The sequence below is a fragment of the Mus pahari genome, chromosome 7 (assembly GCF_900095145.1).
Source record: "Mus pahari chromosome 7, PAHARI_EIJ_v1.1, whole genome shotgun sequence".
Taxonomy (NCBI): domain Eukaryota; kingdom Metazoa; phylum Chordata; class Mammalia; order Rodentia; family Muridae; genus Mus; species Mus pahari.
In genome coordinates, this window is record NC_034596.1 from 65,468,343 (window position 1) to 65,484,310 (window position 15,968).

General features: G+C 41.3%; 2 protein-coding genes and 1 pseudogene across 4 annotated transcripts in view; 2 read left to right on the forward strand and 1 right to left on the reverse strand.

Moving 5' to 3' along the window:
* Nucleotides 1-4,789, forward strand: part of Atl1 (atlastin GTPase 1) — a 73,868-nt gene extending 69,079 nt beyond the window's left edge. For all 3 annotated transcript variants that reach the window (XM_021202110.2, XM_029540940.1, XM_029540939.1), the window contains 3 exons: nt 147-578; nt 1,683-1,697; nt 3,990-4,789. In XM_021202110.2, the coding sequence (XP_021057769.1) occupies nt 147-578; nt 1,683-1,697; nt 3,990-4,100 (558 nt within the window). In that variant the 3' untranslated portion in view covers nt 4,101-4,789. The remainder of the gene's footprint in view (nt 1-146; nt 579-1,682; nt 1,698-3,989) is intronic.
* A 964-nt stretch (nt 4,790-5,753) lies between these two features.
* Sav1 (salvador family WW domain containing protein 1) overlaps nt 5,754-15,968 on the reverse strand; it is a 20,534-nt gene continuing 10,319 nt past the window's right edge. The window contains exons 4-5 of the mRNA XM_021201755.2: nt 9,745-9,888; nt 5,754-7,078 (exon numbers count right to left, since the gene is read on the reverse strand). Coding sequence (XP_021057414.1) covers nt 6,871-7,078; nt 9,745-9,888 — 352 coding nt within the window. The 3' untranslated portion in view covers nt 5,754-6,870. The remainder of the gene's footprint in view (nt 7,079-9,744; nt 9,889-15,968) is intronic.
* On the forward strand, nt 10,191-13,086 carry LOC110324605 (annotated as a pseudogene).

Below are 15,968 nucleotides of genomic sequence, written 5' to 3' on the forward strand. Positions count from 1 at the left end.
AGTGCTGGGATTAAAGGCATGCGCCACCACGCCCGGCTTAGTCCAGCATTCTTATGAAACATTCTGGTGTACTCCAAGAAAAGGCATGGATACAGTTGTTAATTTACTCCATATTACATAAACAGAAACCTCTCTTTCTGACATAGGTTTGTGGTGGTGATAAACCATTTTTGGCCCCTAACGACCTGCAAAGCAAGCACCTGCAGCTAAAAGAAGAATCTGTGAAGTTATTCCGAGGTGTGAAGAAGATGGGTGGGGAAGAGTTCAGCCGGCGTTACCTTCAGCAGCTGGAGAGTGAAATAGACGAACTCTACATCCAGTATATTAAGCACAATGACAGCAAAAATATCTTCCATGCTGCTCGCACCCCAGCCACACTGTTCGTTGTCATCTTTATCACATATGTGATTGCTGGTGTGACTGGATTCATTGGTTTGGACATCATAGCTAGCCTGTGCAACATGATCATGGGACTGACACTTATCACCCTGTGCACCTGGGCATATATCCGCTACTCTGGTGAATATCGAGAGCTGGGCGCTGTAATCGACCAGGTAGCTGCAGCTTTGTGGGACCAGGTGAGAGTACCTTCAGTTTTGCTTAGTTAAATTACGCACATACTGTGTAGTGTTGTACTCACTATCAGAAATATACGGGTGAATTTGGGCCCGTTATTTAAAACTTTACAGTATACCAAGATTTGAGCAACTATAAGTCCCACACAACTGCTTTCTAGTTGACATTTTAGTATTTAAAACATACATACATTAACAGCATTTTTACTTTCTGATTCTAAAATGTTACTAGTGTTAGAAGTTAATAGTGTTAATAGTGTCTGAGAAGACAGTCATTTAGCTGTCGTGACACAGAGTTAAACTTAACTTAGCACTTGACTAGCACTGGCTTTGTGAGGGCCATATGCGAACCACAATCATTTGGTTATATGCCATTCCCTTTAAGTATCAGATTACTTCAGACTGTAATTGGCCTCTACTTCTGCACTAAGCCGCAGCATGAGTCAGTGGTCAGCCTCTGAAATAGCTGCCCGTGGGTCAGCTGCTGGCCCTGTAGGTCTAGTTAGCTTCAGCTGAGGGAGTCAGGGCCACCATGGCACAGTGTTCAAATAACTGACTAAGGACAGGAAAGACAGTGGGAAATATATAAGAAAAAAATAGAGTTAGTAACTTACTAACTGTTCCAGAGTCTCTTCAGTTACTTAGTGAGAATTTAGGGAAATTAAAGGTGTCCATACAACTTTATGTTTTAAGCTTTTGACCATTGTGATCTAGAAGTAGCTGACAGAAGCCCCCACATATCCCAGTGTGAAGAGCACGCCTTCTGTACTCTGTAGTAGAAGGGTAACTAATGACTTGTGTGCTATGAGGATTCAAGCTGGAATAACACTGCCTCCCAAACTACTCACTCTCTTGGCAGCTCTCATGCACACAAGGATGGATTACCTGTGTAAACCTCAACACCTTCCTAGAACACAATGCTAAAACCTATCTGAAATACAGAATTGGGTTCTTTAAAATATTTTGACAAAATATGGAATCTAAACTTAAAAATCTTCAGGAGTATTTTTTCTTAATGCTCATAATTGATATTGCAAATGAAGTTGAAAATTATGAATTAAGCAAGATATAACATTTTCCTTTCTTTTAAAACTCCCTTTGCTACAGGGAAGCACAAATGAGGTAAGCTAACATTTTTAAATTAATAGATATATTATTTGTAAATATATTCCTATTTTATAACTGACTAGGTATTAAAGGATATTTTAGAGCATAATCTTAGAAAATATTCTCTGTAAATTTGTATGAATTTTAACATATTCCAAATATTATGTAGGACTTAATTTGAGCAAAAGTGTCATTAAAGGGTGTTTGATTTTGGTCCTGTGTAGAAAAGTTCATGTTTTCAGCTCAATGTTGCAGTAGTCATTTCCCCATATTGGTCAAATATTGGACAAGCAGAAACACAGAAGCAAAGGTTTAGTTGGCTTAGTGTGAGAAGAGATCATGGCAGAGAAGGCGTGGCGGCAGGAGCGTGAAGGAGGCAGTGGCTGGCAGGGAGCAGAGAAAGATGGATGCTGGCACTCAGCATGCTTGCTTGCTCTTTTATTCAGTCTGAGAGCACAGCCCATGGGATAAGTAGTCTTCCCCACACTTAGGGTGGATGTTCTTGACCTAGTTGATCTTTCTGGGAACAACTGTATAATCATACCTAGAGGTGCTTCCACAGTGACCTTAAATCCCATAAGGCTGTCCGTGAAGACTGACCACCCCAGGTATCCCTGCAGTTCTGCAGTGAAACCGAGCAGGAATACAATCTGAGTGGATTCCATCGAAGACGCAATTTAGTAAGCTAAATTCACTAGAAGAACAAAACAAACCAGCTTGTACATAAACCTTGGGTAGGGGAATTTAATACCTAAAGAGAACTGGAATTAAGCTCTGTACCCTAGGAGCAGAGCGTGCCAGAACTAGGGTGACACCATGCTGTGCTGACTACGTTTACAGATCTGAACATGGCACTAACCATATTTAGTGTTAGGAAAACAGCTCTAGGGACTGGAGAGATGACACAGTGGGTAAGAGCACTGGCTCATCTTCCAGAGGTCCTGAGTTCAATTCCCAGCACCCACATGGCAGCTCACAACTGTCTATAACTGTAGTCCTGTGGGATCTGATGCCACCTTCTGCTGTGCAGGCATATATGCAGACAAAGCATCCATATATATAAAATACACTAATGAATAAATCATCTTTAGGGAAACATCTATGCAGAATCACAAAAGTTTTTTGAGAATAGCTATGTAAATAATAAGCTCTTACCCGGTTCTTCAAAATATACAAAAACTACACACTCCAGAATACATGAGTCAGCATTGGGTGTTCAGTATGTGACAGTCCGAGGGATAGCTCTTCTACACTAGCCAAGGGGAAAACCGAAGATACTTAGGAGTGCCCCAAAATGTGCAATATGTAAATATGTGAACGCATGCTGTGGTGGCACATGCCTATAATCCTAGTACTCAGGAGGTGGAGGAAACAGGATCACAAATTTGAAGCTAACCTGGATCACACAGTGACACTTTATCTCAGGAAAGGCCCTAAAATTCTTTGGATTCAAACACCTTTAAAATAATACGAAGAATAATCAGAGGAGGTCACTTCCATGATGAAAGGCTTTTTGAGGTGATGATTCTGAATGAGATTCTGTGCAGTCAGAACTGAGTAGTGGAAACACTGCCAGCAGACACATGAACTAAGAGCCCAGCTGGGCATGGAGAGGAGGGAACCTTTAGCTGACCCAGCACACACCTAAGACAGAAGAATAGCCAGTTCTGGAAAATACATGGACAGCAGGAGGTTACAGATCTACATTGTCTAAAACTGGCAGTATTTCAATGTGAGATGTCCACATATCCTTCTGGGACATGGAAAGCTACTGGGCTGGGAGATAGTATTCTAGATGTTTAAGATATCGGAAGTGTGTCAGATAGTAAAAGCTTGATAAGCTCAACTAGCAGCACGGGCCGTGGAACTAAAACGATTCTACATTTTAAGATATTAGGTACTGCTCTGTTTGTTTTACATGTGTGTGAATATTCAGCTGCATGTCAAGTCTGTGTACCATGTACATGCAGACCCAGTGGAGGCCAGAAGAGGGCATCAGATCCCTTGGGATTGGGATTACTGGTAGTTACGAACCACCATGTGGGCATTAGGAATTGAATCCAACTCCTGTGAAGAGCAGCCAGTGCTCAGACCAGCTAAGCCAGACTGGCCAAACTGATGAGAGACTGCCTCCTATGTAATGTGGAGAGCAATAAGGAAGATACCCAACAACTTCTGGCCTCCACACACAAACACATGCGTGCACACCGTCTACAAAAATGTATTTGAAAAGTATGACTTCAGCATGCTAAAAAGGAAATGAGACCTGTGTGTTAATGTCTTCTAACCCTGGTTCTTATACTCTAGGCGTTATACAAGCTTTACAGTGCAGCAGCAACCCACAGACACCTGTGTCACCAAGCTTTCCCTGCACCCAAGTCAGAGCCTACTCAACAACCAGAAAAGAAGAAAATGTAATCTAAAAACATGCAGGTGCATGACCGTTTGTCAGCTAACTATCAAAGCTTTTGTTTCCATGCAAACATGCAAAGTGCTTCCTTCAGAGTGAAAACCAAACACCCAAGGACTGGGACAGTTGACTTCTTTACGCCAGTGTTTAATGGGCAGATGTATGTGTGCATGGTTATTTGTTAGTGTGCGGTGTCCTGATTTCTGTCTTCAAACATGCTGTTATCATTTCAGGTGTTTGTAAATTTGAGGACAGTAGATTTGTTCTGCTTGACTTTTCTAAGTTCTACTACTGGATTATAATTAAATAGTGTGTGGCATTACTCTGGGTTTGGATATGCTCATTTGATTTCTATAGAAAATTTAAGTTATTTTACATAGCTATTTGTTAAAGCACAGTATAACTCGGCAGGCTTGATTTTAATCTATATAATCTTATACATACCACAGGTTCTTACCTTGAAACATATTTGAGAGCTTCAAAGTTGCTTTACCAAAAACTACACATTGTTTCTTTTATATCTTTATGAATATAGAATGTAAATCTCTTGATCAAAAATGCACAAAAATTGTTTTGTACATGTGTTTGAGTTTCACTGCACTGTATATTTTTTCATTTGGTACACCACAAATGTATTCTCATAGGTTTATTCTTTTAATATGTGAACTATTAAACTTTACCGTTTCCTAACATTAAACCAAATGCTCACTGGCTCTAGAACTACTTGGGATGTCTGGTGTGGCATGAAAGGTCTATTCTGCCTTAGTTCAAGGTGCTTTTCTTTCTGATACCATTTCAAGACTGGGTGCTCAAGGTGGTGTGACCATACACTATTTCTGATCCCACTTCAAATTTAAATATCCATCTTAAATACAAGTACTTTCCAGCTCTTTGATTTTAAAAAAGGTTTATTTACTTCTTAGACAGGATTTTACTATGCAGCTCAAGCTGGCTTTCCCACTTGTGATGGCCCTGCCCGCCTCCTGAATCCTAGAATTAGAACATGTGTTGCTACCTGTAGCATCCTTCCAGTTCAGGTAAACCAGGGAGTCTATATTTCTTTTGTGTGTGTGTGAGGTGTGGTGTGGTGGTTCAAGACAGGGTTTCTCTGTGTAGTCCTGGTTGTCCTGGAACTTGCTCTGTAGACCAGGCTGGCCTCGAACTCACAGATATCTGACTGCCTCTGCCTCCCAAGTGCTGGGATTAAAGGTATACACCACCACTACCACCACCTGGCTACAATATATTTCTAATGACTGAAATATTTAGTGGAATTTTATTAATGAAACTAAACCCCTTAGAGGAAAATAAATCAGAGGAGAGATTAGTAATGGAGGAATGGTAATGCCTCATCTACCTGGGAGCCCAAGCAGACATTTTTAACTATCTCAGAAATGGTGAACAGAAAGTAAGAGAGACAGAAGAATGTGTGTAAGCTTACAAGCTGTACAGAAGTTCACACTTCTTTACAGACGGCTGGCCGTATGCTCAGCAATTCTCTTCCCCTGATAATATCCCAGTAGCCATATTTTAGCTTCAGCTTCTCTTTTCATTATAGGCTCCATGGGCCTTCTGAACAGAATATGAAGCATAACAAGTATAGAGCATCGAACATTATACTAAATCTAAAATACCAAAACATGCATTCAAGGACCAGACAGTTTCCACAAAAATATATTTAATAACTTGTTATATAAAATCAAACACAAAATTTTATCAATAATTCAAAGTCACTTCTAACATGGAGTGCTTATACTTAGGAAAAGAACTAATATATATACATATTCACAACATTTGTAAGCACAACTGAAGAGCTATGAAGCTCAAGAATTCTAGATTTACAGCTGGAAGTTCCATAAGTTTATCTGAAATCAAGTGTTCAGCACTAATTATGAACAACTATTAAACTCAAAGCAAGAAAAATAGGAAGGGATGACAACCTGCTTCTAAACCTTTATGACAAATGCTTCTCAAAGATAAAAAAGGCAATATAAAATTTACTTAAGTGACCAAGATTTCTTATTGGATCCCTGATTGTCATTTTTGGCATCTTAGCCCAGCCTGATGGAAGGCAGTATTCTATGTGGTCAGGAAGCCTGTGCTGTCTCTCACCAGAGCCTTGCTAACTGTACTTATGTGCTCTGCCTTGAAGGAAGCAGTATTAGCAACAGTTGCGCACTAGAGGCATATATTTATTATAGTCCTTTATTTCTGATTCTATTCCTGAAAGACTTCATCTCCCTCCTTCAAAGGTGTTCCTTACATTGAAGGGGGGATGAGGGGGAGAGGACCACACACATGTACAAGCTCATCACAATAAAGGTTCCAAGTCCTGTTTTGTATTTTGAACTATACCTATGGTAATAGTCAAACCATCTCATTCCAGAAAACACTTGACACTACACGTAGCAACTGTTCACAGATGTGCTTGCATCCTCTTCTGTTCCCTAAACAAGGAGGGTGTGTCCATAAAAAGTCAGAGAGTGACTGCTTCCTATTTAATGCCTGTTTATGATGATTATCTCTTCCTGTACTACTTTTTGTCCAGAGTCTCCAGCAGTTTCCTAATACAGCATTTGGTAGCATATGCCAAACTGGCTTTTTAAATGATAAAACTTTCTTGGTTCAATAAAAGAAAAAAATTGGATAACAAAATATATGTAAAACTAGAATTTTATACTTCCAAATAGTAAGTTGCCTTTATTAACCAAAGAACTTGTTTGCAGTCATTTCTCTGAAAATATTTTAAAGCTCTTATAGAACGTAGCTTGTGGTAAGTTAGCTTAAAAACTTCCTGCCATGCTGCTGGGCATACCACTGCTGTCTCTGCTTGCGGGTTTCCAACTCAGTGAGAAGAGCCTGTCTGTAGGCCTCGTACAACTTCACAATCTGCTCCAGTTCCTTCATGAAGAGCAGCTTCAGCATTCCCTGGTACGTGTCCAGGTCAGCCAGCTGGAAGAGCTCCCACTTCAGAATGTGGTCATATCTGTAGTAAAACATGTTAATAAGATAAAACATAAATGTGCATTTACAACAATAAACTGGTCTATTTTTTATAGATATTTTTACTATACGTAAAACTCAGCTTTATTTAAAACTATTTAGATATACTTTTTTTGAGATGGGGCCCTAAGCTGACCTTGAACTTCTGGGTGCAGGATGCCCTCCTGCCTCACACTTCTCAGTGGCTGGGAATACAGGAGCATGCGAATACACACAGCTCTGAATACACTCTCCCCCCCTTCCCTCTCTCTAAAACTCATTTCCATTTTTTATATGTTTGAATGCTTGCCCTGCATGCATGTCAGTGCATTGTGTGCATGCCTGGTGCCTGAGAAAGCCAGAGAAGACAGTTTTAAGCCACTATGTGGCTCCTAGGATCTGAACCAGAGTCCCCTGCAAAAGCAGCAGCACTCTCTCCAGCCCTATTTATTTTTTAATTGAGAAAATATTTTTTTTTAAGATTAATTTTTATGTGTACTGGGTGTTTTGCCCACATTGTATGTCTGTGCACTACATGCAAAGACAGAAGAGGGCACTGGATCCCCTAAAACTGAAATTTCAGACAGTGATGAGAGGCCATATAGATTCTGGGAACTGAACTTGCTCTCTACAAGAGCAGTCAATGGTCTTATCAACTGAGCCGTCTCTCTAGCCACAAAAGTGCTATTTTTTAAGAAAGGGAAAAAACTGTTAAATATGACTTCGGGTTAAAGAGTGCCTGTTTATTTTAAAAATCAATTGTAATATTAGTCTTAAGTAACTGTTAATACTGATTCCAGACTATAGTGGTTCTGTAATTTCCAAAAAGCACATCCTATGCTCTCTAAAGTTCATTAAAAAAGTTAATGTTGAGAACTTAAGAATACTTGAGAGCATACTGTGTTCCCAAGTGGTCATACAGAAAAGCATGTCAGGTCACTAGTGGCGTCAGTGCTGGCAGACCGACAGGTGATAGAGGAACACTGTTCAACTACAACAACAGAGACAGAAGATGAATCATTGGGGGCCAAGTATTCCTGAGAATGAGTAACAAGAAATAAATACCAAGAAGACAGGTTTGGAGACATGGCTCCGAAGTTCTTGCAAAGGACTGGAGTTCAGTTCCCACCCCTCATTAAGTAGCTCCCATCTCCCTAGAACTCCAGCTGCAGGAAACCCAACGCTTTCATTTGTACTCAAGCTACACTACACATATGTGTGCACAAACACACACAATTAATAAAATAAATTCAAGAACCAAAGAAAGAATAAACTTTCAAAATGAGAGAATGAACTGAAGAAAACCTCACAATGTGACATCATGTTGCTTATTCTCATGTGGGTCTTGGAAGGACTCTAGTCCTCCTTCAGTGCTTAAAGTGGCTCAGCGTAAGTGCAAGTATAAAACCAAGGTCGTAACTTAACTTACACTGTGAAAGGGAAGAGATCAAGAGACAGCAGTCCAATTTAGTTTTCTTGTTTATAGATGAAAGACTCTGAGAGCTAAACAAACAAACAAACAAAAAAACCCTAATTCTCTCCTGTAAAAATGTTCAGGAAGGCAGAGGTGTATGGACCAAGGAGCTCTAGAGTGACAGTTCTTAAAGGTGACTGTCCATTACTAGAGGAATGTAAATACAGTAAGTTATGTACCTACGTGATGTTGAGGTTATTTCTCAGATCACTGCAGGGTAGAGATAAAAGGAAACTGTAAGTTGCAATGTCTGGTGAATTTGTTTATAACAACACTTCTGTCCTATCTAATGGCTAGTTTGGTAACTCATTTGCCATATATGGCTCCAAAAATTACAAAGATATAACAAAGTATACTGAGCGGTTCCTGCAAGCTGCCCAGGCTGCCCAGTGCCACACACACAGTTCCATCATCTTGGGGGTGTGTCCCAGGAACACAAGCACTATAGCAAAGCTGCAGGCAAGCAATTTACCTGACTCCTGCTTTTATTCTGTTACTTAAGGATTGAAAACTAGACTAATCTTCTTGCAGAAACCTGACAGTCTCGTTTCTTGGCAGCATAGCTCCTCATGGACAGGAGCTGGAGTTGCATGAAGGAGTGGCAATGCATCTCCAGTACAGCTGTCATTCAGGTCGTTTATTTACTCACAATTTCTCTGAAATTCACTAGTAATTCCTATCGAAGAACTTAATCTCAGAGTGTTCTGCTATGTGTCACCACAGTACCAAGCTCTTAACTGGGTACCTTGGTTTTAAGTACTATATGTTACATGTTAATGTCATATAAAAATCTAAAGAAAACAAAAATTAAACTTGTCATATTTGGTATTCTTATATATCCATTACCAGAGGTCTGTACACAAAGTAATTAAGATTCAAACATCTTTGAGGAATTTTTACTTCTAATCAAAGAATCAAACTTTATAACCTCTGATATCCTTTCTTAAATGTTACATAGAAGCCCAACAGTGTAAGAAAACCACAATACTTTTTGGGGGTGGGGATTTCTCTGTGTAGCCCTGGCTGGCCTCTAGCTCAGAGCCCACCTGTGTCCTATCCCCACTCCCATCCCCTCCACCCCGCCAGTACTGGGGTTAAAGGTGTGCTGCCACCACCTAATTCATACTGGCTAAGCATGGTACTTAAGTCAAGCTTGTTAGTGACCCCAAAGATACTCCTGCTGTGTGCTCACTTACTTCACAGGGGCTCGGGCATAAACCTGAAGCCAGTCAGGAATTTCTGCAGTATGGTAGGGATTTGCAGGGACCAGGAGAGACTGATTTCTTTCAGTTTGCTGTGGCTGATACGTGATGGGTGGAGGCTGATCATACCGAGGTACACTGAGAACAAAGAATTGACATTTATTAAGACAGAAGCCCTTCCCTAGGCCAGTAATTATGATGACCATAAAGCTTAGCTGGACCGGGTGATGAACATCAGGACCATGCTGCATACACCACAGGAGATAAGCAGATCATTAAGATCCAAGCCCAGACAGAAGGCATCAACATCAGTGAGGAGACACTGAACCACCTTGGGGAGATTGGCACCAAGACCACTCTGACATATTCAGTGCAGCTGCTGACCCCAGCCAACCTGCTGGCAAAGATCAACGGGAAGGACAAGCACTGAGAAGGAGCACATGGAAGAGATCGCTGATCTCTTCCATGACACCAAGTCCTCTGCCAAGATTCTGGCTGGCCAGCAGGACGAGTTCATGAAGTAATGTTGGGTTTGGAGGTGCACCCAGAGGCCAGACCCCACACTGTGGACAGGGTCTTGTCTCAAGCATGCTTTGCAGTGTTACAATTTCTTTATCAAACCTCCACGGTTGTCTGGAAGGAACCCTTCCCTACCAAGCTTGTTTTCTAATAAAAAAATAATCTTCTATGTGCTTTCTGGCCAAACTGACCATCTTTCACTTTAACAACTTTCCATGTTAAAGGTGTAGATTTTTTTGTTTTAAACTAGACTGTGTGGAAGTATACACCATCTTCTTTTGGAAGCCGATATGCTACTAGTGATAAACACCCAAGTAACGGTGGATCAGGGAAGATGGACTGGGCGGTCCCCAATCTGGCCTGCCTCAAGCTCTGGGCCTGAGTCCTGCTTTGGAACCCCCTCTCCCTTGCTTATTCCTCAGCCCCTGTAGTGTCCAGTCCTTTGGCCCAAAGGTCCCCCCACCCTCCACCTCCGCCTTTGTTGCTCCCTGTGTTCCCCTGATCTCAGCACTTCTCCCTCAGTTGGCAGTCCGGCCTGACCCATGTAAGCCAGGTGTGTTGATAATGAGGTTACAATTGAGTGGGTGGGGTAGGCAGAGGGCTGGGTGCCAATCCCAGGGTTACCTGAGCCAGGAGTAAACTTTTATGGGAATTGGGAGCTGAGGGACTGAAGTGCCAAGGTATGGGGGATACCTCTCGTCCCATCCCCATCCTGCATGCTTCAAGCTAAGATATGAAGGGGAAAAAAATCACTACTACAAGTCATGACACTTAGGTTTCCAGCAGCACCTGAGCTAGCAAAATACAGTGGCTAATAAGGTGATACAGTTAAAAGAAGAGCAACCAATGGATACTTCCAGTGTTAATCACACAGAACAATACAATAGAGGCAAACCTACTACAGAAGGCAGCAAAAAGACTCGATGAAATGTTTTAGACCATGTTGGCAGTGTATGCTGATCTTGATAAAAGAGCAACTGATGTTCTAGGAGTTTAATAAAGAAGCTGTCTGTACACAAGGTAGCTCATGAACTGTCTCATATTCAGGGGGAAAAGATCACCTGTGGCAAAAGCACAAAGCAAAAGTCTTCCTCCACCACTTTCTACAAACAAAAGTGGGGGCTGCAGAGAGGGCTCAGGTTAAGAGCACCAACTGCTCTTTCAGAGATCTTGAGTTCAATTCCCAGCAACCATAGTGGCTCACAACCATCTAATGGGACCTGAAGCTCTCTTCTGATGTGTCTGAAGTGTACTCACATATATAAACTAAAAAAGAAAGACAGAAGTAGAGTGATAAAGATCTACAAGCAGAGAGCAGGAAAATGTGCAAGAGTCTACAAAGGGGCCTAATGAAACAAAGACCAAGCAAAGCCTTGCTTGAGAGGACAGGTTATATTCTGGATATAACCACGGGACAGAGAAGTATGGTGGTCTTCCACCAGACAGTGTGTATTCAGCTGTGAAACCTGGAACTGAAACAGAGGTCTTCTTGGGTAAAAATCTCATGAGACTTGTATGAGGATGCGTTGGTGCCCCTTTGTGAGAAGGCTGGTCCTATCTGGGATCTGTGTCTCATGGTGGAGCCAGTCTCTGGTCAGAACCAAGGCTATGCATCTATCACCCCATCTGTGGGAAGGAAGCTGCCTAGGAAGCACATAACTAAGCTGCATAAGGTCTATGAACTCTGTCCTGGCAAGCACCTGGGCAGTCTATTTCTGTGGCAAACAACAGACTTTATTCGATCCATTACAAAGAATAAGACCAAAACACACTCTGGACTCAGGTTTGCCCGAGGGCTTGGTGGACATCATTCTCTACCATTAATCAGACGACAAAGAGGAGTGGGGCGCTTGTTCTGCTTCCTTGGAAAGGAAGATCACAAGTCAGCAGCACATGCCACATGCTGGCTGGAGGAGGGAAGTAGAGCGTGGGGAAACGTAGTTACAGTGGTGGTGGTCTCAACAGGAACGGCTCCCCGGGACTCACAGATTTGAATGTTTGGTTACCAGGGAGTGGCACTATTAGGAGGTGTAGGCTTGGAGAAAGTATATCACTGGGGGTGGCCTTTAAAGTTTCAGATGCTCAAGCCAGGCCAGTGTGTCTTTCCCCACTGCTTGCCAATCCAGATGCAGAACTCCCAGCTACTTCTCCAGCACCATGCCTGCCTGTACAACACCAAGCTTCTCGCCATGACAATAATAGACTAAATGTCTGAACTGTAAGCCAGCCCCCATGAAATGTTTTCTTTTTTTATAAGAGTTGTCATGGTCATGGTGTCTCTTCATAGCAACTGAAACCCTAATTAAGACACAGTTGAATGGGCTGACCCTGTGGAAGAGGCAAATCCAGAAGTCATGGCTATGATAAAAGTTTTATTTTTAAGAAACTTGGCTACTACACTGACAGAGGAAATATTGGAAAAGTAATTTTTTGAGTTTAGAAAACTGGAAAGAGTAAAGAAGTTGAAAGATTATGCTTTTGTTCATTTTGGAGACAGAAAAGCTGCTATTAAGGCTATGGATGAGATGAATGGAAAAGAAACAGATGGGGAAGAAACTGAAATTGTCTTAGCTAAGCCACTAGACAAGAAAAGAGTGCTGAGCTGCTCGCCAGGTCTCCAGAAGCACTGCATATGAAGATTACTATTATCACCCTCCTCCCCAGATGAGGCCATGGTGGTGGTGGGGGGATATGGCTACCCTCCAGATTACTCTAGCTACAAGGTGTTACAATGATTGCCATGGTTGTGATTATCACAACTATCGTGGAGTCTATGCTGATGGTTATGCAGTGAGAAGAGGAGAAGGGAGAGGATGAGGTATTCCACCACCACCAAGAGAGCAGAGACTGCTACTTCTAAGAGGCAGAGCTGGCTACTCACAGATGGAGCATATTTGGGACCACTGAGAGGCTCAAGGAGTGGCAGAGAGGGTCTTGCAGAATAGTAGGGAGGCCATGGTCCTCTGGAACTCAAGGCAATTGAGGGGGTGATGTAGGAGACAAGAAAAGAGCAGATGGGTAGAACCTGCCTAATTCCAGTGTCATGAGGCCAACAACCAACAACAGAAAGGGGTTCCTAATCCACAGACCAGCAGCTGCCTTAACAAAGTGGTAACCATTCTGGTAACTATAGTTACAATAATGACATCCAAGAATTTTATCAGGGTATTTAGAAGCAACAGTGCAAATAGACAAGGGCTTGAAAATGATTCCAGCAAAGTATGATTGGCTCTAGATCTGCATTTTTCAAAACAAAATCAGTGTAACTGTTTCATCTTTAAGTAGTTTGCTGCCATTTGGATTCAGAAATCAAGTCATTAAAGAAGTCACTACTGTTTATATATTCAGGCTTTCTATTGTTCTTTCATAAATATTCTTGAACATTATGGGTTTACAGAGTTTCTTTGTTCTGGAGTTACTGGTTTTTCTGTATTGAAAATAAGCTATGACTGATTTACATTCCTAGAAGCAGGCTTACTGGGTTTTTAGGTTGTTGTAACTTTCACAACCTTTTTGAAATCTTCCCTACAAAATTGGTTTGGCTTACATGTCAAAGTCTCAACAATTTGTTCTGCGATGTGACTGTTTTTCCAATTTCTTGCTCATGTAAAAATTTCAACAAAATTCAAAATCTATTTAAAAAAGAAAGAAAAACAAGCAGCAACAACAAACCCAAGTTAATCGCTTCTGTAGTTTAAGACGTACTTTTTTGGCTGATATACATTCTTTTTAAAGACAGTTTCAATGGTGATAAAAAGTTGGGTCTTGAGCCGGGCGTGGTGGCGCACACCTTTAATCCCAGCACTTGGGAGGCAGAGGCAGGCGGATTTCTGAGTTCGAGGCCAGCCTGGTCTACAAAGTGAGTTCCAGGACAGCCAGGGCTACACAGAGAAACCCTGTCTCAAAAAAAAAAAAAAAAAAAAAAAAACAACAACAAAAAGTTGGGTCTTAGTTGTAACTTTAACTATACAAAGCTTAAATTAAAAGCACAGATTTCTGCAAATAACTTGTAATTTGCTAATATATATATTGGAAAGGGCTATAGCTTTTCTTTAAAAAAAAAAAAAAAAACAAAACCCAAAATGATGTTTTTCTTCCTCCGGTTGACTGAAAGGTGAGGTTGGGATACTAGTGCAGCAGAACTTAGTGCAGCAGGTCTCTGCACTATACCAGGTTAGGAAAACAACTGCGAGTTGACTAGAGCCTATTTTAAATTGGAGAGAATTAAAAAGGATCAAGTTTCAATTAGCTCTAACAGCCTGTGTAAGCTGAGCAGGGAGGCATACTTACTTACACTGTGAGATGCTTGTAGAGGGTGTTATGCAAAGTGCTCGGCACCTGCAGGCTCAAGTGAATTCTGGGAAACCAAACTCAGCTATTTCAGACATAAAGACAAAATTAAACCGAGCCTGCCTCTAAACATAAAAGACATATAAATATTAAAAAAAAAAAAAAAAAAAAAAAGTCACTGCTTTCTTACCCGGCATTAAAATAAGGTCTGGATTATACCATGGTTAATAATTCAGTATAAGATTATTTGTGTGCATCTCTGTCTGTCTGCCTCTTTCTTTCTCTCTGTGTATATGTGCATGTGCATGTATACACCCATGAGGCCTGGAGAGGGTATCTGACCTCCTAGAGCTGGAGTTGCAGGCCACTGTAAGACACTGATGGAGGTGCTAGGTTATGTAGTGCAGGAGGACTGCTATGCCAAATTAGGAAACTCAGGTCCTCTGAAAAAGCAGCAAATGTTCTTGATAACTGAGCGATGCATCTCTCCAACCCCAGCAATTTAAAGATAACATAAAAATTGCACTGAATTTTCAACAGTTTTTAATAAGTGGGTTCAAAAAGGACATAGTAGTTGATATCATATGCTCTGGGGTCAAATATGCCTGTTTTTGTTTTTGTTTTGTTGTAGTTTTGAGACAAGTTTTACCTAAGATTCTATGTCGACCAGGCTGGCCTTGAACTCACAGAGTTCCTCTACCTGTCTCAGTTTCCCAAGTACTATGATTAAAAGTACGCATGATCATGCCAACTATGTTTTAAATTCAGGTTAATCGCCTACAATTTGTATGAAATGTAGGTAGAACTGTCTTTACTTCTCTAAACCTCCTTATTTAAGGAATAAACTTTTTTTTTTTATATAGTTAAGCTTTTTTTTTTTTTAAAGATTTATTTATTATATGTAAGTACACTGTAGCTGTCTTCAGATACTCCAGAAGAGGGAGTCAGCTCTTGTTACGGATGGTTGTGAGCCACCATGTGGTTGCTGGGATTTGAACTTCGGACCTTCGGGTGCTCTTACCCACTGAGCCATCTCACCAGCCCGGAACAAATAAACTCTTAACAATCCCAAAATTTAATGAACAAATATAAGTCGTAGGTTCTGTGTAAAGACTATGCCATATAATAAACAGCTATTTATATTACTACGTGAACCAGAGGGTGCTGGGTCTCTCCTGCCTAACATGTACAGAGCCGCTGAGAGAAACAATCATCTGGAAAAATGCCTCGTAAGTCATCAAAACTCTACAATAATACAAGGGTGAGTGAGATAACGTTACCTTTCAAATGTTTGTAAAGACCACGGCTATCAGGCGTGGTGGCGCACGCCTTTAATCCCAGCACTTGGGAGGCAGAGGCAGGTGGATTTCTGAGTTCGAGGCCAGCCTGGTCTACAAAGTGAGTTCCAG